This window comes from Cucurbita moschata, unplaced genomic scaffold (genome assembly GCF_002738365.1).
Source record: "Cucurbita moschata cultivar Rifu unplaced genomic scaffold, Cmos_1.0 Cmo_Scf00034, whole genome shotgun sequence".
Lineage (NCBI taxonomy): Eukaryota > Viridiplantae > Streptophyta > Magnoliopsida > Cucurbitales > Cucurbitaceae > Cucurbita > Cucurbita moschata.
In genome coordinates, this window is record NW_019268550.1 from 1,000,780 (window position 1) to 1,021,340 (window position 20,561).

Consider the following 20,561-nt stretch of genomic DNA (forward strand, 5'->3'; position numbering starts at 1 on the left):
TTGCAACTTTATAAAATTTATTTATTTTTATATAAACTTTCACTTACTCCAATTTATTTATTTGTTTATGCTTCTTTTTAATTATTTTTGGTACAACAACTCTAATTTTAAGAAAAATAAATATATGTTAGATATGTTCGTCTTATTTTAAGGTACCCAAATTAATATATTAAAAATGGAAAATACAAAATGGGCAGTTTTGTAGTTGAAAAACAAATTTAAAAATCAATTATAAATTGGTTTTATCTGGTAATTTATTATTTTGTAATGGTGAAATTAGAAAACCCAACTCGGCAACTGTTTATTGAGTGATCCTGAAATTGTTAAAGTGTTCCACGTGGCAAATTTCGATTTGTTTAAAGTCCGATTGTTTTTTTTTTGTTTGCAACAGCAACCCATCAGAGCCGTCCGATTAGTTATTTTAAATTTGCTAGCTGAGGACTTTGAATTTTATTTTATTTTTTAATTATATATATATATATATATATATATATATAAGAAGTTTTGGGAGAGACATTCTTTTCTTCAGCTTCTGCAGTCTTAGCGCGCTTCTTTTTGCCTTTTGGGAATCGGAGGGTTCTTGTGCGATTTTCTTCTTCGGGTTTCTCGAATTCTCGTGCGATTCTAGGTGTTTTCTGCTTTGTTGGTATTCGATTACGACTGCGAGCCAGAATTCGTTACAGGTAGAAATTTCGTCATGTTTGATCAATATAAACAACTGTGATTGATTGTCGTTAGTTTTCTTTTCCAGAGCTTGTGGGATTGTCTTGATGTTATCTCTGGTTATTCTACTACTCTCTGATCTTTTTTTTTTCTTTTGTTTTGTGCTGTTAGGAAATTTAGAAGAATTAGACTAAATGTTCAATTTGTGATGATATCTGAATGATCCTGTGGTGTAGTCAATTCTTATGGTTATGGTTGAATTGTGGTTTCTACTGAAATTGATATGACTGGCTTGTTTGCTACTGAGATGAGCACATAAATGAAACGTTGGTGGATGACTAAATTAGGTTTCTCTCTGATTTTTACCAGAAATTGATATGACTAGCTTGTGTTTTCCACTCAATCGGAGTTTCTATTGAACTGAGTTAAATAGTTGTAAGTAATAGTATGGATCGATTGAAAGTCTAGGTGAACTTATACTGGCTTATATTTGACTTAATACATCATTTGATACTATTACTTGCGAGCTGATCTTTCTTTTTTGGACTTTGATGAGCATTGTTCTGTAACAGGCTCAATCATACACATCTTTAAGACGATTCCGGTTTTATTGTTGGTTCAATGCCTTCTGTTAATTCTTCTCAGTGGCAGGAGAAGGCTAGTGGTTTTTTTTCTTCATCAGGTACTTATTTCAGTACATAAAAGAGAAGTTTTGTTGTTTGCTCTCTTGCAGTTATAAGTGACACATGTTATATCTAATAATGGTACATTGTAGGAGTAAAGCTGAAAGAAGCTGGACAATCAGCTGGAACTTTTGTTGGGGGAGTTGCGAAGGATGCAAAAGGAAATGCTGCTGATGTTGCTGAACGGGTTGGTTCTTTGTTTAAGAGTCGATGGGCCCTCCTTCAGCAGCCAGCTACAAGACATGCTGTGCAAGAACGTCTAATATGTGCTGCTGCTACTACTGGCACATTCCTCAGAAAAGGTGTGACGGAGACAAAGGACAAGGTTGTCGTGGGGAAAGTTAAAGTTGAAGAGGTAATATTGGCGAAAAATTTATATTCCTTTTTGAATATTACTTAGCGTGTAATTTCCTTGCATATCCAACGAGTGTATGTGTTTTAGGTTGCAAAAAAAACTGCTCAAAAGAGCAAGACAATTTTGACAGATATTGAGCGATGGCAGAAGGTAATAGTCCTCCTATACAGTTCCCCTCACTTTATATATTATACCCGACGTTTAACTCCTGTTTGTTTACCATTTTTCAGGGGGTTGCCAGTACTGATCGTAAGTTTCTGAAGTTTGTCCATTTAGTTTATTTAATGTTATTGAGTATTTACATGTCTGATCTCTCTGCAAAATCTTCTTGCTCAGGTCTGTATTATTATGTTTATTTTTTTCTTATTATGTGACTGTAGTATTTGGAGTTCAAATTGAGGTAACCGTACAAAAACAACAGTCAAGCAGGGTCATTCCACATATTTTGGTTAGGTGTGCCGATTATCTCGTCTTGTCAGGTACTGAATTTCAAAATTACATCCCTACATGTAATTTTTTGCATGCAACTAAAATTCCATTCAACGTCTGCATTGGCTTACCCTTTGTTTTCACTTCTAGGGCTAAACTCACCATGCTTATTCAAATCTGACGGAGATGAAAGGGTTCTTCAGCGGTTGGTATCAATGTATAATCAAGGTAACGGAAATAGTTGTATGATTAAATTTGGTCTTTAGTGATTTAACTTCAAAATGTGTGTTGAATATATACATTTGTCAGATCCCAATGCCCCCATACCTGAGGGTACAAATCCAGTTGATGTAGCAGCTCTAGCTAAATGTTACCTGGCCAGTCTTCCTGAGCCACTAGTCACGTTTGAGCTTTACAATGAGATCAGAGGTGCACATACAAACTTAAATGCCCTGCGAAACATTCTAAAAAAACTTCCCAACGTGAACTACATGACCTTGGAGTTTACTACTGCACTATTTCTCCGCATTAGCCAAAAAGCACTGCTCAATAAGGCAGGGACTCTCTCTCTCTCTCGCTCTCTGTGCATGCATGCCTGTTTGTGCTTTATGAGTTTTGAGTAGTGTATCTCTCTCTCACACGCATACACATACACATGTTCGTGCTTTCCTGTGTGCACTCTTGTTTATATAGGACTTTTTTATGAGTTTGAGTTGACATGTAAGAACATATTATGTTTACTGGTTCTCGTCAAGGCATGGGCTCTCTCTCATGGGATGCATACCTATGAGTGCATTCTTGATTGTATTAGTTTATTTACAAGTTTAAGTCGGCCTGCAAGGACAAATTTCTCAGTTTTTTTAACGAAGTGGATATGATGATCTCTGCTTTATTATGAACTTAGTATCTAGAAAAAGTCACTTGGTGAAATAATGCTGCTTACTCCGAAGTACATTTCTCAGAGGTTGTCTAGAACTAATTTTACTACTGTTTGATATGCTACTCAGTATCTAAGCACTACGTAGATTTTAGATAGAAAAATTTTCATGCAAGGCTGCAAATTTCATATATTTCCCAAGAATTGCTTGTGATTTGCAACATTGCAACCTCTATAATTATGGAAGCTGATGATGTCAGGAGCCTCTATTTCAAATTGTAAGAAGCAACCTTCAGGATTACAAAATTTTTGGCGCTAGCCAAGATTTCTTTTCTAGTGCCTTTTTTCCATAACCTTTCTTGTGATAAGGATTATATAATGTCATACACGTCTTTGATGTTTTAGGAATTTTGGCTATTATTCTCTGTGGGACTATTTATGCATGTCTCTTCAAGGATTTATGAATAAGTTAATGGAGCATGTGTTGCCCATGACATTTAAATTGTAATCCGCAATATACTTCCTTTTAGATGATATATAAGCTTTTAGCTATTTCTAACTTCTTTCTGACGTGTAATTGCCAATTTTTCTGCCCTGAATATTTGACACCTTCCTTTGCCTAACTTTTGATGTGGTTAATCTTTTTATGTCCTTAAATATGTTCTTAGTTGTGTTGCTAATTTTTGTGTTCGTTCAATAGATGGATGCTCGTAGCCTTGCTATGGAGATGACTCCTATAATAATGTGGCAAAACGACAAGCGCCCAGAGTTCTATCGGGAATTTTGGGATTATCATTCTAAAAGTTCTTCTGCAAAGTCCTTAAATAATACACCGCCTACTTACAGTGCATGGGACGTGCTTTCAGGTAACTGGTCCATCCTTGCTGTTTGATTGCTTGCTTGCTATGCACTTCAATTTAGTTCTCATCATTGGAAAAGGATCCTCAATCTTTTCCTCGTTTGGAATGAACATTCCATTCGCAAGGATTTGAAGAAGAATGATATATTTTTCATTTACTCTTGAATAGATAATTTGAAGTGTTTCAAAGGACCTATCACCTTTGTATGCAAATAATTCTACCTAGTAAATAACAATTTATTATGATTGTTGTTTGATACAACTGAGGGAATGTGGAAGGTATAACATAGTGAGGTTGGGCAAATTCCAATCTCGACTCTGCTCTGCATTTTAGGACTTTTGAATAGTTTATTGTACATGGGCCTTTAGTTAGTCAGTGCACCGTTTTAGTACTTTGTGGTTAATTAGAAGCTCTTACAAAGAATTTGTCCCTTTCTTTGTAACCAGCATGTTTCATATATAGAATAAAGGTCTCTTTGAGCAACTCTAGCAAGCGAATCTGTTGGCTGCATCAGTTTAAGAAGTGAGTAGGGATATTTTGAACCACATAGCCCTTAATCTTCTGTTGCAAAATTTTGAGAACTCAACACATGTTGTTAACAAGGAAAATAGTTTTAGTTAGTTTAATTTGTTTCGAGTATAATTAGCAAACAAATTTTCTTGCCGGAATAGAATGATGGTCCCTTAGGACAATTCTCACTATTTTGTTTTTGTGCTGCAGAAGAGAGTGATGACACAGATGCTTCCTCTCACATTCCTTTGGATGATGCCGTGTCAGTTGACTTCAGTGCCATCGAGGTCATTCAGTGCCTCATAGATCATCACAATGAAGTTTTTACTGATGCTAATGAAACAATTTGGAGATAAATCAGCAGCACTTATTTCCTCAGGCGCCAATTATTCTTGGATGGATTCTGATACAAGTCTATCTCTTTGACGCAGATTTACATCTGAGAGTAGTTTTCTTAGTTTGTTTGACCAGGTAGGTAAGTTAAACTTGACATTTATTCGGACGCAAGCAGTTAGAACAGTGAAAGAAACTACAGTGCGATGCACAGAATAGAGCACATTTAGGATGCTTTGGTCAATGTTTTCAAGGTTTATTGTAATAACCTACCCGGATTTGCATGGGTTTCAATCTACTGATCTGAAGTAGATATTTCCGTTGTACATACAACTAAAACTGCTATTATATTGAGCGTGTGAATAACAATTCTACTTACAAGTGAAGAATTGACATTACTTCTTTCTTCTTCGCATAAGATCGGGTTTCTCTGATTGTGACCAATGGGAGAGGCACTTGACTACGTTGAACACTCAAACTTGTATAGGAATTTCTTACTGCACAGCATAATATTTCTTTGGGATGCCGAAGAAACTATAAGTAGATCCTGGTCTTATCTAACCATATGCATTCTTATCTCAAAAACAATATATACACCTCATTATAACATTACTCTATTTTTAGTTTGATGAAGAACGTTGATAAGGATGATAGACATATTAGCATCAACGTTTAGAAGATAGCAAAAATAGGAGTGTTTTCCTTCTTTTCCAGTCCAGATATTCTATAGCTGAGTTTGGACTATCGTCCAAGTCAAAGTATATCCATTATGATGTGAGATGATAAAGTGATTTTGAGTGTGGTTGAGCATCAATTATCATCAATGAATCATACTGATGCCGATTCCTGTGACTATTGTTTCGAAGTCTTTCTTAGGTTGGCTTTGTTTTATATGAATAAGTTGTTGAACTTCCCATGCTTGTGCTTGTGCTGATTTAGAACCCTTAGTCCAGTTACTCCAATAATAGTATGCAGGAAATAAGTAACACAAAGGGACAAGACCCACCAAAGCGAATGGTAAGCTAATAAACTTAGACATGGATGTATTGCCTCATGAGCTAGTGGAGTTTAGTTATCAATGTTTCAGGTACAATGGTGTATCATGATTAAATTTCTAGTTCAATGAAGGAGGAGGCTGATCAAAGAAATCAAATAAATCAGCTGTGAAATCATCAAAGCAGTCATCTGCAGTTGCTTGGTAAGAGTTTTCATTCTTAACTTCTAAATTACTTTCTCCCTTCATCTCTTGTTCTTTAGGCATTGAACTGCTCATGAAGTTCAGGGAACTGTTTGTTTCCGAAGGCTCGCCTGGCTCAAACACGTCTTGCAAATTGAAAGGAGCGTGGTTCGGAGCCAGTCCATGGCAGTCTGGAAACATTCCAATCTCTTGCGAGGAATGTGTGAATTGGGAGATGCAACAATGAGAAAAAGGGTCAAAGGGTGCTGCTAGCATGTGTGTGGATGGGGTTCCAAATACTTGATTTTCATTTTCCATAGTAAGCATATTTGACTGTACTGATAGCGATGGTATTTTATGCATCTCTGAGTTTCCTAATTGGAAAGCATTCTCCAAATGATCCTTCCAGGTTGATGATTGTTCATCCAGCTGAGAGGAGCTGGAGCTAGGAACCTGCAATTACATCAGCCATACTACCAAAAGTTACCAAAAACAACAGTCCAATCTTCATTACTGGCCAAGGTTAGACATCTACAAGATCAAAAAGTTGTAGATTGGTAACTATTAACTTGAGAAATCCATTATGTTCCATCTAACTTGAATGGGAAACTGTTACCTCTAAAGCAGGCAATTCATAGAGTCCTTGAGGTTCCAAACTCCTCTGTTTGTTTTTCTGAGATTTCTGTGGTGGGATCTGCAAAATCCTTTCTAATCTCTTCCTCCTTGTACTCCAGAAATTCTTCACATCATTATCTGTTCTTCCCTCCAAATACGTCGCGATTTTCGCCCATTTGTTCCCGAATTGCGCCTGTAATTCGATCACCACCCTCTCTTCCTCTGCTGAAAACTTACATCCTCTGCACAAATATGCATATTCTTTACATGTTGGTTGTAGGAAACATCACAACTTCTTAGAGATAGAGATACCAAAAGCCATTGCCAACAAGATATCAAACTCATTAGAATCTGTCCAGAAACAGAAAACTGAAGAAACTCAAATTCAAATTCCATAACTTACGTCTTCAAGTTGGGTTGAAGTCTATTAACCCAACGGAGACGGCAAGATTTCCCAGTTCTGGGAAGAAGTCCTTTGGATCGAAGGGAGCTCCAGTCTCTTGGACCAAACTTATTGACATAGTTGACCAGAATCTCATCTTCTTCAGCAGTCCATGGCCCTTTCTTCATGTTCACTCCATTTTGCCTTTCCATTTTTGAACAATCCCTCTCTTCTCTGCAACTCTGTTTTCACTGTCTTCTTCAAAGCGAAGGGCAGCGTCAAATAGGGATGTGAGAATGTTTTGAACTTTTTTTATTTTTGCTTATGCTTCTCTATGGTCGGCTCCATGAAAGTGTGAGAAGGTTAGCCATTGGATTTTGATCAATGGATGAGAGATTATTGTGGCTCATTTCTTAGTTACATTGGAAGTAAAAGAGTTGATGAGTTATGTGCGCTAGCGAACACTGGATTTTGTTTCTTCCCACTTTACTGAGTAGCGGTTTTGACGGTTAGTGGCAAAATCCACAACCTCGCCCTCTTGAGTTATTGGCTTTAGAGAGAGAGAAAAAAAAAAGTTCTAATAAAAAATCCCTTTTTTCAAAATTAGAGGACAAAAAAATATTATGAAATAATATTATTCAAAGTAGTTTTGAATTTTTTTTAAAAAAATGACTTATAAATCAATGTTATTAGAATGTCAAGAGAATTTTGATTTTCTAAGTTTTATTTTGTGCTATTAATCAATCAAGAAAAATTAATTTTTTTTAAGGAAAAAACCCGAAATCATAATCTCATTGAAGATCACGCCTTTAAATATTTATAAAATTTGATTATAATTTCATTAATTAAATTAAGAAGGGAAAAATGATTAGTGATAGCTTGAATGATTTAAAGAGGATAATGCGTGTGATATGAGTTGTCATTATAAAAATCCCCCAAAATATTTTTTCCTACTGATGTTAAAGATTAGTCAACCGAAGTTTTTACTTATTACGAATTAATTATTAAGCATTCATTTAATAAGAAATAATATAATTTTTTTTTTATTGAATTCAATATTAGAGATTTAAACCTGTAAGCTGACGGGCTTACCGCTCTGATAACAAAAACTTAATCTTGTTGGAGCCAATTTATGTAATTTTTGTTTCTCCAGTAGATTCCCACCACTACGGAGCGGCTTCTCTACATGGAACTCCTTGCCTCCAATAATCGGTTTCGAGCTTCCGCCTTGCTTCTCGTCTTGCTCTTCCAGGTACTTGATATCACGACCCAACACCGCCTTTCTCTGTTCAATGCCATTTTCAATTTCCTTAGTTTAGTGCTCGAAGCAGCTTAAAATCTAAAAGAGAATTTGAGAAGCACCCATTTCTTCACTGACCGAAATTTTGTAGCCCGATTCTTCAATTTTCCGTTCTAGCTGTTATGGGTTTTTGGTTGAATGCAGATCAGTCATCTATACCATTGATCGGGGAGCTTTCCCATCTCCGATGTTCGTTTAAGTTCTTCCCCTCTTCTATAAATTCTTGGTTACGGGGTTTCGCTTGCTTATTTTCTTCACTGAAATGTTACATTTCCATTATCTTGGTGAAGTTTATATCGATTTTTGAGTTGTTAGGTTACTGGACGTGTAGCTGGAGAGTCAGGCTCGTACCCTTTGGTTGTAAGCACATGGCCCTTTTTCGAGGCTGTTGAAAGGGCGTGGAGTGCTGTTAATAATGGCTCCTCAGCAGTTGATGCTGTTGTAGAAGGATGTTCTGCCTGTGAAGAACTGAGATGTGATGGCACAGGTGGGCACTTTAATTTGATGTGGGTCTAAATATTTGTTCTCAATGTGGAGTTTATTGGCTCATTCATTTCTATGGCTTAGCTATTGTGTCTTGTTCTATCTTCTGTGAAAAAAAAATTGTTGAGCAGTTCACTGGGTGCTTTCTTTATATGAACAATATGGATTTGCCAAAAATTCTGAACAGTGATGCTATCTGGTTTTTGAAGTTGAGGTTGCTTTCTGACGTTGATGATAAACATCACCTGTTGAGGATTGTTGGGAGAGGAGTTTTATGTCAGCTAATTAACGGGTTGTTCATGAGTTTATAAGTAAGAAATACATCTCTATTGGTATGAGGCCTTTTGGGGAAACCAAAAGTAGTGCCATGAGAGCTAATACTCAAAGTGGACAATATCATACTATTATGGAGGTTCGTGATTCCTAACATGGTATCAAAGTCATGCCTAACTTAACCATGTCAATAGAATCTTCAAATGTCGAACAAAAAAGTTGGGACCCTTGAAAGTGTAGTCAAAAGTGACTCAAGTGTCGAACAAAGGATGTACTTTCGAGGGCTCCAAAGAAAGAGTCGAGCCTCGATTAAGGAGAGGCTATTCAAGGGCTCCATAGGCTTCAGGGGAGGCTCTATGGTGTACTTTGTTCGAGGGGAGGATTGTTGAGAATTGTTGGAAGAGGAGTCCCACGTCGGCTAATTGAGGGGTTGATCATGAGTTTATAAACAAGGAATACATCTCCATCGGTATGAGACCTTTTGGGGAAACAAAAAACAAAGCCACGAGAGCTAATACTCAAAGTGGACAATATCATACTAGTTTAATGGAGAGGTGTGTGCATATGAAGTGCCTAGTTTAATGTAATTTTTTATGAATAGTTGGACCAGGTGGAAGTCCGGATGAAAATGGAGAAACAACCATTGATGCCATGGTTATGGATGGGGTAAGCCTTCTCTGGATATTCACTTCCTGTTGCTCATCTTTGTATTTACTTTATATTCACTAAGGATATGCATAGGTGACTATGGAAGTTGGAGCTGTAGCCGCCATGAGGTATATCAAAGATGGTATAAAAGCTGCAAGATTAGTGATGAGACATACCCAACACACTTTACTTGTTGGAGAGAAGGCCTCTGCTTTCTCCATTTCAATGGGCCTTCCCGGACCCGAAGATCTTAGCTCATCGGAGTCGATCGAAAAGTGGAACAAATGGAAAGAGAACAATTGCCAACCTAATTTTTGGAAAAATGTTGTGCCTGTCAATAGCTGTGGCCCTTACCACTCTAATGACCTTATGCTTGTTGCTGAGACAACATGTTCAGGAGATGATCCAATGAGAACTGTTGGATTAAGGTCGAATCATTTTGGTCTTCACAGTCACGATACCATATCGATGGCAGTAATCGATAAGGTAAGTTGATAAGTGAAGTTAATTCTCTCTTGTCATTGTATTCATATTAAAGATTTGTTTCTTGAAATAGTTTGGGCACATTGCTGTTGGAACATCCACTAATGGAGCCACCTTCAAGATCCCAGGCAGGTAAGTTCTGTTAGATGCCTACTCTTTATTCCGCTCTATTACCGCTAGCAGATATTGTCCTCTTTGAGCTTTTCTTCAAAGTTTTTAAAATGCGTTGGATAGGGAGAGGTTTCTACACCCTTATAAAGGGTGTTTCGTTCTCCTCCCCAACCGATGTGGGATCTCACAATCCACCCCCCTCCTTCGGGGTCCAGTGTCCTCGCTGGCAGTCATTCCCTTCTTCAATCGATGTGGGACCCCCAATCCCCTTCGGGGCTCAACATCCTTGCTGGCACACCGCCTCGTGTTCACCCCCTTTGGGGCTCTGGAACATCGCCCGGTGTCTAGCTCTGATACCATTTGTAACAGCCCAAGCGCATAGCTAGCAGATATTGTCTTCTTTGGGCTTTCCCTTTTGGGCTTCCCCTCAAGGTTTTTAAAACGCGTCTGTTAGGGAAAGGTTTCCACGTCCTTACAAAGGGTGTTTCGTTCCTCTCCAACCGATATGAGATCTCACATCTACCATCTACTGAAATCTCAGTCATTTTCTTTTGTTATTCCCTTCATTTGGTGGTTGGGTATTGCATAAGTAACCAGACGTCGCTGAAGCTTTTTGGATCACGCCTCTCTGAATCAACTTTCTTTGATGCAGGGTGGGTGATGGACCTATAGCAGGATCTTCAGCATATGCAGATAGTGATATCGGTGCATGTGGAGCAACCGGGGATGGCGACATCATGATGCGTTTCCTCCCGTGGTAAACAAACCATTTCTAGCCATTATTATGCAACTCTACTCTCTGAAACTCAACGCATAAGCTTTGATATGTTCCATGCAACGAACAGATTGATCCGTGTCTATTTGCTTGTTCAATAATTCTTCACTTTCTATCTGTCGCATCGTCCCGTTTTGGTTGAATCTCGAAAATACTTCTGCTTGATTACAGCTATCAAGTCGTCGAGAGTATGCGACTGGGGATGGAACCGAAGGACGCTGCGAAAGATGCAATATCAAGGATTGCAAGGAAGTTCCCTGACTTCATTGGAGCTATTTTTGCTGTTAACAAAAATGGTACTCATGCTGGTGCTTGCCATGGATGGACATTCCAATACTCGGTCCGAAGCCCAGAAATGCATCACGCCGAGGTTTTCACGGTACTTCCCTGATGCTGCAATTCTCTTTTCTTTCAACATTGAGGTGCCTATGATGATGAGTCTTATGAATGAAACATAAGCACTGTAAGTATTGTGTTGGGTCATAAGTCATAAGCATTAGAGTTGAAGTTGATATTGAGACATTACTTTGCTGTAAAGATCGCTGACCGTTCATGTGGAAAATTGATAGGAAGATGAGCACTGAAGCATTTATTTCAATTTTTACTGCTCAACTTATATTCGTGAGATCTCGCATCGATTGAAGAGGAAAACGAATGCATTCTTTATAAGAGTGTAGAAGTCTCTCTCTAGTAAACATGTTCTAAAACCGTGAGACTAACACGTAACTGGCTAAAGCAAACAATATTTATTACCGATGGACTTGGGCTGTTACAAATGGTATCATAGCTAGATATTGAGCAGCGTGCAAACAAGGACGCTAGGCTCCCAAGGGGGTAGATTGTGAGGTCCCACCTTAGTTGAAAAGGGGAACGAACACATTCCTTATGACAGTTGGTAACTTCTCTCCCGTAGACGCTTTTTAAAACTTTGAGGCTGACAGTGATACGGATAAAAATACCGTCAATCCGTGATATGGGTTTTTTCATACAAATATAATTAATGTTCTCCGGTTGGATTTTCTATTTAAAATGAATTAATCTAATCCAAGTCAATGTCCCCAAGACCACTTGTAGCAATTAATGATATTGAATAGACCATTACCCATTCAAGAACAAATTAATTATATATATAGAAGTGGAAGAAAAAGGAAGTGAGTAAGTCAATATCATTGCGTTGATTATTCAGACCCATCATATAATGGATGAATTTTTCCAAACCCTTCATCCTTCAAAGGCGTTGGTTAACTTCCAAGCGTAATGATTCAGAAGTTTTCAAAGTCCAAATGGTTTGCCCCACGGTTCCCTCTGAGACGACTTCCGAAGTCTTCCCTTCAACTTCTTTAATGCTCTATAAGCACAAATCCATGTTCATCGGTAGCTTCAACCTTCCCGTCCTGCTCCGAAGTTCCACAGTTCTTGCGAATGTCTACCCCTTTAGAGTAATCTCTCAAATCCCTCTTGATCTTTTCTTGAATTTTGATTTTTTTTCAGAATCATGAGGATTTGATGAACTCCCATTTGTGTTCTTGGTTAATTTGATGTATAGCAATCTGTTGTGTAATGAGTATCATTATTGTCTTGTTGAACTTGTTTTAGATATTATCACTCACTCCCACCTGTGAGCAAGGTGTATGGGGTGAGCTGTTTGATGACCACTGCTGCTTACTATCTCCAGCTTTATGACCCTAAGAACATAGCTCTGATCTACAGTCTTGTAATTAAAAAGTTTCAGGTAATACAATTTTGTGGATTCATAGTTTCCAGATTTTGTTTTCTTCAATATGTTTTTGCTATAACTGCTTCGTTCTTGAACAGATTTGGAGGCTCATTACTAACTTCTTCTTCCTCGGCCCGTTTTCGTTTCGGTTTGCTTTTCGTCTGATAATCATGTAAAAACCATACCACTTTCAAGTGTTCATCTTTATTTTTTGAGCTATAAGCTTAGAAGTAGGATTAAGAGTACGTTTGGGAATGATTTTGAATGATTAAAAACATGTTTGAGAGTGATTTTGTGATTTTAACCTTTTCAAAATCACTCTCGAACATGTTCTAAAACTAAAAACAATAGAATTTGTATGATATTTGTATAATAACTATGCAATTTGAACTTCACAGAGCAAAATATGGTGTATCATTGGAGAGAGGTCCCTTTGATAAAAGGACTGCAGACTATGTGTGGATGTTGATTTTTGGAGCTCTTTCACTTCTGGTGAGTTTGATTTGGATTTTTTGCAAATTGTTGTCCGCATCATAGAATATTGGTGTTCTTAAATTTCATTAACAAGAACAATGAGAAAATTAGCTATGATTTTGACAGTTCTTGAACATTTTGAGTACTAAGCTCAAAAATCCTAATATTTGGTACTTCCATAAGCCTTCAAATGATGATATCTGCTATCACTAATTGGTTATGCATTTTTTTAACCCTCAGGTGATGGCAGCCATTCCATATTGTTGGACTCCATTCATGGGAAGTTCTTTGGTTTTCATGATTGTCTACATCTGGAGTCGTGAGTTCCCAAATGCTCGTATCAACATCTACGGTGTCGTTTCGTTGAAGGTTAGTAACACATTTGAATGCATGAAGTTCGTCTGAAAATCTCTTTAATTGGGATTTGATTGTCTCGTTTCCTATATTAGAATGTTTCTCCGTGTTTTGAAGTACTTGAAAAGTCATTCCAATCAGGCTCTAAGTTCGCCAACTTATGCAGCTAATTGATGATTCCGAATCTGGGATTTTTTCTTTTTCTCATTGGTAATATTGATATTCTACAGGGATTCTATCTTCCTTGGGCAATGCTGGCTTTAAATCTAATCTTTGGTGATCTCTTGATGCCAGACATTTTGGGAATGGTGGCAGGGCATCTTTATTATTTTTTGACTGTTCTACATCCTCTTGCTGGTGGGAAATTCAACCTCAAAACCCCTTTCTTGATGTATCCTACATACATTAATATGTACATTCATATGCATGCATATACACACACACACATATATATTGTAACGGCCCAACCCCACCGCTAGCAGATGTTGTCCTTTTTGGGCTTCCCCTCAATGTTTTTAAAACGCGTCTGCTATAAAGAGGTTTTCACACTCTTATAAAGAATGTTTTGTTCTCCTCGAACAACGTGAGGTCTCACAATCCACCCACCTTTAGGGCCCAACGTCCTCACTGACACTTGTTCCCTTCTCCAATCGATGTGAGGAACCCCAATCCACCCCCCTTCAGGGCCCAGCGTCCTTGTTGGCATACTGCCTCTTGTCCACCCTCCTTTAGGGCTTAGCATCCTCGCTGGCACATCGCTCGATGTCTGCCTCTGATACCATTTGTAACGACCCAAGCCTACCGGTAGCAGATATTGTCCTCTTTGGGCTTTCACTTTCGGGCTTGTGTGCCAACGAGGACGCTAGGCCTCAAGGGGGTGGATTATGAGATCTCACATCGGTTGGAGAAGGGAACAAAATATTCCTTATAAGGGTGTGAAAATCTCTCCCTAACAGACGCGTTTTAAAATAGTGAGGCTGACAGCGATACGTAACAGGTCAAAGCGGACAATATCTACTAGCGGTGGGCTTGGGCTTGGGTTGGAGGATACTGGGCCCCCAAGGGAAGTGGATTGTGAGATCCCACATTGGTTGGAGAGGGGAACGAAACATTCCTTATAAGGGTGTGGAAACCTCTCCCTAACACACACGTTTTAAGATAGTGAGGCTAACGGCGATACGTAACGGGCCAAAACGGTCAATATCTACTAGCGGTGGGCTTGGGTTGTTACACATGTCCTTGTTTTTTTGTGTTGTTAGTACAGTATATGCAAATAAGGAAATTTAATCTTCAAGTATTGAAATGAAGCTAATAAATTTCTAAGCATGGGAATGGGAAGCAGCGAACTGCATTAATTCTTCTGTGAAACCTTAATGGCCTTCCAGTCACAAGCTAGTAGCATACTGGGGTGAAGGGACACAATTCAACTCTCCAGTACAACGTGACCCTTCTGCTGGCACTGCTTTTCGAGGAAGAAGTTACCGTCTTAATTCTTCTCAAACGAACACCCGGGAACGAACACAAACACGAAGACGCTCTTCTCCCTCTCCACCACCACCACCACCACAGCAAGGTTCTAATCAGCCTGCTTTCAGTGGCAGAAGTTATCGTCTTGATAGCTAAGTCTTTCTCGAACCACATTATATACAATATTATTATCTTCTAGCTTTCCAAAGCTAATTGTCAAGTGAACCATAACATGGTTTTATGAAACATCTTTAAGAACATGGAGAAGTTTAGAATCCATGGTTTGTAATGAAATATGTCTATCTGATATGCATAATGAGAAGAGTTTAAAACTTTTATCTACTTCTAGCTTCTTATAGACAAGGTGTAACAGTCCAAGCCCACCGTTAGCAGATGTTGTCCTTTTTGGACTTCCCCTGAAGGCTTTAAAATGCGTCTGTTAGGGAAAGGTATCCACACCCTTATAAAGGGTGTTTCGTTCTCCTCCTCAACCAATGTGGGATATCACAATCCACCCCCCTTCAGGGTCCAGCGTCCTCGTTGGCACTCGTTCCTTTCTCCAATCGATGTGGGACCCCCATCAAATCCACCTCCCTTTAGGGCCTAATGTCCTTACTGGCACACCGTCTCGTCTCTACCCCTATTTGGGGAACAACCTCCTCGCTGGTACATCGCCCGGTGTCTGGCTCTGATACCTTGTAACGGTCCAAGCCCACCATTAGCAGATGTTGTCCGTTTTGGGCTTTCCCTTTTAGGTTTCCCCTGAAGGCTTTAAAATGCGTATGTTAGGGAAAGGTATCCACACCCTTATAAAGGGTGTTTCGTTCTCCTCCTCAACCAATGTGGTTATCACAATCCACCCCCCTTCAGGGTCTAGCGTCCTCGCTGACACTCGTTCCTTTCTCCAATCGATGTGGGACCCCCCATCAAATTCGCCTCCCTTCAGGGTCTAATGTCCTTATTGGCACACCGTCTCGTCTCTACCCCCCTTCGGGGAACACCCTCTTCACTGACACATCACCCGGTGTCTGGCTCTAATATCATTGTAACGGTCCAAGCCCACCATTAGCAGATATTGTCCTCTTTGAGCTTTTCCTTTCGAGCTTCCTCTCAAGACTTTAAAACGCGTATACTAGGGAAAGATATCCACACCCTTATAGAGGGTGTTTCGTTCTCCTCCTCAACCAATGTGGGATATCACACAAGGATATATGATTGAATATTATACATCAACAATTTTATTCATTACTCTTTACAATCACTATTGAAATCTGAACCAAAAACTGAAGAACAAAAGTCAAGATGAGTATCTAATGGATCTAAAATATCAATGTTGGATGGATAAGAGCTGTGGAAGAAGCATGTGCCACATTCCTCTGCTATTGTTAGCTTGAGGGCCCTTAGTTGTAGAAAGATGAAGAAATCACATGGCTGTCTGACCAAAGTGGCAAATTTAATAGCCATTTTTGTAGGGAAAGAATCAGATGAGTATAGAAAAAAGTAGGGAGGGGAATACTTTTTTGTGGGTATCTGATTTCCCATCTTTGATTTGAACCAAAAGTGAAATTATTTTAGTATATTACTGTTGCAAATAGGGAAAGAAGAACATGAACGAACAAAAGATAGATCTGTTATCCATTTGTGGCGGTTCTTTTTTGGTATAGCAGTCTAGAACACCTAGTTAAAATGAACTCACTTATGGAGGTCTGCAGAATATTACCCTTAACTATCAGAAGCTACTGAAACTTAGAATGGCTATATGTTCGTCAATCATTCATTTTTTGTAACGACCATTAGTTTTCTACTAATCTAAAGTCTCTACCGTAGGCATGATGTAACTTCTTATGTGGTTTTAAAACGCAGTGTGCTAGCAAGGACGTTGAGCCTCAAAGAGGGGTTGGATGGTGAGATCCCACATTAATTGGAGAGATGATTGAGTGCCAACGAGGATGTTGGGTCCTGAAGGGGAGTGGATTGTGAGATCCCACGTTGATTGGAGAGAGGAACAAGTGTCAGCGAGGATGTTGGGCCTCGAGGGTGAATAGTGAGATCTCACATCGATTGGAGAGGGGAACGAAGCATTTTTATAAGGATATGAAAACCTCTCTCTAATAGACACGTTTTAAAAACCTTAAGGGAAAGCTCAAAGTGAACAATATCTGCTAGCGGTGAGCTTGAGCTCTTACAATGGAATTGCTCTTAAAAGAATATCTGACAGAAGGTAGAATCTCAAATTTAGAACTTGTTTATGAGTTGTTCTGAAAAACAGCCTTTTGCTTTTGTTTAAAAAAACTGCTTTTAAGGATAGGTTTCAGAGAAACTGTTCATAAATCCAAGATCTTGGGAAGAAGAACAGCTTAAACTAATGTCAAAAAACATGTCAGAAAGCTATGTTTTATTGAATCTTTGTTCTAAAAACCAGAAAGCTATTCATGTAAAACACTCAGTAAAGAACTACTTAGCTTCAATCATGGATCTTTAACAAAGTTTTCTTCAAAAATCCCAAAATGTCACACCTTCTTTAGCCCTTAGATGCCAAAACTTCGCCCCTTAGCTCCAATAGTATTCCACATATGTACAGCAGAATCAATACCCTCTCAAGACTTATACTGATACCAATGTGTTCTAAAACTCCCCCCTATGGCCGCCTTCCGTGGTTAAGCATGCTCCACACTCCCGATTACGTTCCGATTTCATTGAGCTTTCGAAGCACTTGCTTCATACTAGGCCTAAGAGCTGGAGACGGCGAACAACACGCCATTGCAAGCTGAAAGAATTTGAGAATCTTTTCTTCAGTAACATTGTTTCCATCAATGCTGCTGTATAGAAGTATTTCTGGATGGAACAGATCTGCAATTCTATGTCCAAGAACTGCATTTCTCATAAAGTTAGGCAAGTAAAAATCCTCATCGAAAGCTGGCTTTTCGTTAACCGGTTCCTTCCCCGAAAGTAGCTCGAGTAAGATCACCCCATAACTATAAACATCAGTCTCCTCTGTTGCATCCTTCATCTTGATCACCTCAGGAGCTTTGTAGCCATTAGCTGCTAAACCTTCAAGCACCTCTTGAGCAGAAGAGGAATTCAACAGTAGATGTAGACCGAAATCCGAGACATACGGTTCATAGTTCCGATCCAAAAGAACATTTTTCGACTGTAGATTCCCATGGATTGTTGGCTTTTGCAAGCCAGTGTGGAGATGATCCAACCCTTTCGCTATACCGATTGAGATCTTGTTTATTACTCCCCATCGGTGCGAGTCACCATTCCCATCTGCCAAATTAGCACACTTTGTTTCAGCTTCATGTGTTAGTTTAACAAGATTCCATCCTTAATGATTGGATCAAGAGAAACATATTAGCTTGCTTACCTCTGATGAACTGAGCTAGATTTCCTCGCCTGTAGAATGGATGAATGAGAAGCTTCTCTGTTCTTGGACCTGAATAGAATCCCAAAAGAGGCACCAAATTTGGGTGTCTTATGGAACCCAAAAACTCTATTTCACTGACAAAATCATCATGCCCAGCAGTGCAAACAGGCCTCAGAAACCTAAGCAGCCGCACCGTGCTGCTACCTTGCAAGTAAGCCTTATACAGAGTTCCATGGTTGGCTTTGCCAATGACTTCCCCAGGAGCTTCCAAGATATCCAAAATGGTAAGGTCCTGCCCACCTTGAAATGTCAGCAAGTCTTCACTCTCCTCCGCCCCTTTCGCACTCTGCTGGTTCCTCTCCAAGTCATTGAATCCATCGCCATCCTTCCCCTTTCCCCTTCTGTTCAAGAAGATGAGAAGAAGAACAGCCAAACCCAGAACAAAAAACACTCCAAGAGCAAGATTCAAGAACTGGGTCATCTTGTTTGGATGGAAAAGTGTGGTTCTTGGAAGCTTAGAAACCAAAAGGGAAGAGCTTGATGGCTTTGGAAAAGAGAGGAGCATTGGATCAAGAGAAGAATAAGGTTAACATTATTATTATGATTGCATTATGGGGCTTTTCAGTTGGCAGAGAAAATTGCAGAAAAGACAGATGTGAGCCATGTGATGGCTGTGGGTGATTGACGGCTATGTTTGTGCAGAGACTTCGGAATTCCATTTCAACAAGCGAGAATGTCTCTTTGCTCAATTATGTCAAAGGACAATGATGAGCCTTCTCGAATAATGTCGCGTCTATCGTTTATGTCTATTTGGTACTTAAACTTTTAATGTATTAAAAATTTATATAAATTATAAATTTAGAAACGATATTTTAATTTCAAGAGCCTATTAGACACAAATACGAATGTTTAGAAACATTTTGAATTTTGTTTAATTCTGACCCGAGATCTTGATGCCACTACTTTTTATTTACAGCTAAAAAGCTAGAGCAAATTTTCCCTTTTTTTTTTTCTTTTATAAATATAATTAAAATTTTTAAAAAGATTGATGTTTAAAATATAAAGGAATTAAACAAATTATGTTGAAATATAATATTCGAAGAATATATTATTTTTAAAATATATCTCAGATATTATATCTTAATTTAATATTTAATTATTATTTTTTTATTCGTAGGTATTAACTGCTAGCTTGTATCGTGTTTAAAACTTATGAATATTAATGAGAACACCCCGATCCCAATTCTATTTTTCATTCTTATCAAATTACAACGGTCAAATATAGAATTTTCTTAAATTAAATGTATAATTTTATTTTTGATAATTTCTCACAAATGGTGAGAGAATATATAATTTAATAGTGTAAAGATTCCCTTGGTGATCTATCCAAGAAAAAACATGAAATAATGTTTCGAATAAATAAATGTTTGTGAATATTATTAAATTATTTATCATGTGATCTCTCTCTCACACACATGGATCTACTCCCTTTTTTTCTTTTTTCTTTTATTATTATTATTAATTAATTAAAATAAAAAAGAAAATTATGAAAAATACATTTTCTTCTCCTACTATTGAGATGTTTAAAAAAAAAATAAATTTAGATTTGAACACTTACTAGACCAGACATTCCTCTATATCTGCTATGATATGGTCACATTATTTAGGAAAATTCGTTAGTGACCACCTGTAACAGTCTAAACTCACCGCTAGTAGATATTGCTCTTTTTAAACTTTTCTCTTAAAGTTTTAAAACGTGTGGAGGTTTTCACACCATTATAAAAGAGGTGTACACTGTTGGTAGAGTCAAATTTTTTAAAAACTATTTTTGAACCATCATATATACTCAGTCTCATATAAATGTATTTTTATATATTTCTTATTTGTTCGAACGGGTTGAAAAATAAATAAATTTAAAAATGGAAATATTGTTAGAAGGTTCTCGAGTGTTTTTTAAGTTGGTTAGTGACCACAAAAACAACTTTGTCAACACATAATCACATTAACAACAAACAAAGGACATTTTCACTGGTCACCATCCAACAAAGCACATACTTTCATTTCCTTACGAAACAATAATTACCCATTAAAAATTATTTTATTTTACTTTTTTTGTTTGAATTTAAAAGAAAATATCAATAAAAGAAAGTGTGAATTGTTTGAATAAATTTAATTTTTCAAAACGCTAAAAAGTAAAATTATTTTATAAAATTTTAAATTCCATT

General features: G+C 38.0%; 5 protein-coding genes across 7 annotated transcripts; 3 read left to right on the forward strand and 2 right to left on the reverse strand.

Annotated features, from left to right (window-relative positions):
• The first annotated feature begins 498 nt into the window (after positions 1–498).
• LOC111430643 (uncharacterized Rho GTPase-activating protein At5g61530) lies at positions 499–5,112 on the forward strand. 3 transcript variants are annotated; one of them, XM_023066972.1, is made up of 11 exons: positions 505–683; positions 1,033–1,098; positions 1,236–1,345; positions 1,439–1,701; positions 1,789–1,851; positions 1,932–1,950; positions 2,082–2,180; positions 2,281–2,358; positions 2,440–2,684; positions 3,708–3,873; positions 4,588–5,112. In XM_023066972.1, the coding sequence occupies exons 3-11, from the start codon at positions 1,285–1,287 to the stop codon at positions 4,731–4,733; spliced, it is 1,140 nt and encodes a 379-aa protein (XP_022922740.1). In that variant the 5' UTR covers positions 505–683; positions 1,033–1,098; positions 1,236–1,284; the 3' UTR covers positions 4,734–5,112. The 3 variants fall into 3 exon arrangements, with proteins under 3 accessions (XP_022922741.1, XP_022922740.1, XP_022922739.1); XM_023066971.1 differs by lacking the exon at positions 1,033–1,098; XM_023066973.1 differs by lacking the exons at positions 1,033–1,098; positions 3,708–3,873; positions 4,588–5,112 and adding an exon at positions 2,803–3,023 and having other exon boundaries at positions 499–683; positions 2,440–2,730.
• A 712-nt stretch (positions 5,113–5,824) lies between these two features.
• Positions 5,825–7,493, reverse strand: LOC111430522 (transcription factor DUO1-like). Its single transcript, XM_023066786.1, has 3 exons — positions 6,906–7,493; positions 6,504–6,744; positions 5,825–6,340 (listed from the first exon to the last, which is right to left on the reverse strand). The coding sequence occupies exons 1-3, from the start codon at positions 7,094–7,096 to the stop codon at positions 5,825–5,827; spliced, it is 948 nt and encodes a 315-aa protein (XP_022922554.1). The 5' UTR covers positions 7,097–7,493.
• Positions 7,494–7,966: 473 nt separating this feature from the next.
• On the forward strand, positions 7,967–11,555 carry LOC111430645 (probable isoaspartyl peptidase/L-asparaginase 3). The gene is made up of 7 exons (XM_023066974.1): positions 7,967–8,136; positions 8,500–8,671; positions 9,542–9,606; positions 9,682–10,074; positions 10,145–10,203; positions 10,835–10,939; positions 11,129–11,555. The coding sequence occupies exons 1-7, from the start codon at positions 8,071–8,073 to the stop codon at positions 11,346–11,348; spliced, it is 1,080 nt and encodes a 359-aa protein (XP_022922742.1). The 5' UTR covers positions 7,967–8,070; the 3' UTR covers positions 11,349–11,555.
• A 595-nt stretch (positions 11,556–12,150) lies between these two features.
• On the forward strand, positions 12,151–15,311 carry LOC111430646 (derlin-1.1-like). Its single transcript, XM_023066975.1, has 7 exons — positions 12,151–12,396; positions 12,554–12,689; positions 12,773–12,846; positions 13,073–13,166; positions 13,389–13,517; positions 13,733–13,893; positions 14,888–15,311. The coding sequence occupies exons 1-7, from the start codon at positions 12,380–12,382 to the stop codon at positions 15,123–15,125; spliced, it is 849 nt and encodes a 282-aa protein (XP_022922743.1). The 5' UTR covers positions 12,151–12,379; the 3' UTR covers positions 15,126–15,311.
• A 2,036-nt stretch (positions 15,312–17,347) lies between these two features.
• Positions 17,348–19,022, reverse strand: LOC111430904 (putative kinase-like protein TMKL1). The gene is made up of 2 exons (XM_023067385.1): positions 18,337–19,022; positions 17,348–18,239 (listed from the first exon to the last, which is right to left on the reverse strand). Exons 1-2 carry the CDS (start codon positions 18,899–18,901, stop codon positions 17,650–17,652), a joined length of 1,155 nt encoding a protein of 384 aa, XP_022923153.1. The 5' UTR covers positions 18,902–19,022; the 3' UTR covers positions 17,348–17,649.
• Between the last annotated feature and the right edge of the window lie 1,539 nt (positions 19,023–20,561).

Coding starts and splice junctions, on each gene's coding strand:
- LOC111430643 (XM_023066972.1), top strand. CDS start 1,285: ATGCCTTCTGTTAATTCTTCTCAGTGGCAGGAGAAGGCTAGTGGTTTT. Junction 1,346..1,438: donor TGGTTTTTTTTCTTCATCAG/GTACTTATTTCA, acceptor GGTACATTGTAG/GAGTAAAGCTGAAAGAAGCT. Junction 2,685..3,707: donor AAAAAGCACTGCTCAATAAG/GCAGGGACTCTC, acceptor TTCGTTCAATAG/ATGGATGCTCGTAGCCTTGC.
- LOC111430522 (XM_023066786.1), bottom strand. CDS start 7,096: ATGGAAAGGCAAAATGGAGTGAACATGAAGAAAGGGCCATGGACTGCT. Junction 6,745..6,905: donor CTTCAACCCAACTTGAAGAC/GTAAGTTATGGA, acceptor ATATTTGTGCAG/AGGATGTAAGTTTTCAGCAG. Junction 6,341..6,503: donor ATGAATTGCCTGCTTTAGAG/GTAACAGTTTCC, acceptor ATGTAATTGCAG/GTTCCTAGCTCCAGCTCCTC.
- LOC111430645 (XM_023066974.1), top strand. CDS start 8,071: ATGGAACTCCTTGCCTCCAATAATCGGTTTCGAGCTTCCGCCTTGCTT. Junction 9,607..9,681: donor ATGCCATGGTTATGGATGGG/GTAAGCCTTCTC, acceptor GGATATGCATAG/GTGACTATGGAAGTTGGAGC. Junction 10,075..10,144: donor CGATGGCAGTAATCGATAAG/GTAAGTTGATAA, acceptor TTCTTGAAATAG/TTTGGGCACATTGCTGTTGG.
- LOC111430646 (XM_023066975.1), top strand. Junction 12,847..13,072: donor GCTTTTCGTCTGATAATCAT/GTAAAAACCATA, acceptor TGAACTTCACAG/AGCAAAATATGGTGTATCAT. Junction 13,167..13,388: donor TTGGAGCTCTTTCACTTCTG/GTGAGTTTGATT, acceptor TTTAACCCTCAG/GTGATGGCAGCCATTCCATA.
- LOC111430904 (XM_023067385.1), bottom strand. CDS start 18,901: ATGCTCCTCTCTTTTCCAAAGCCATCAAGCTCTTCCCTTTTGGTTTCT. Junction 18,240..18,336: donor TCTAGCTCAGTTCATCAGAG/GTAAGCAAGCTA, acceptor CTAATTTGGCAG/ATGGGAATGGTGACTCGCAC.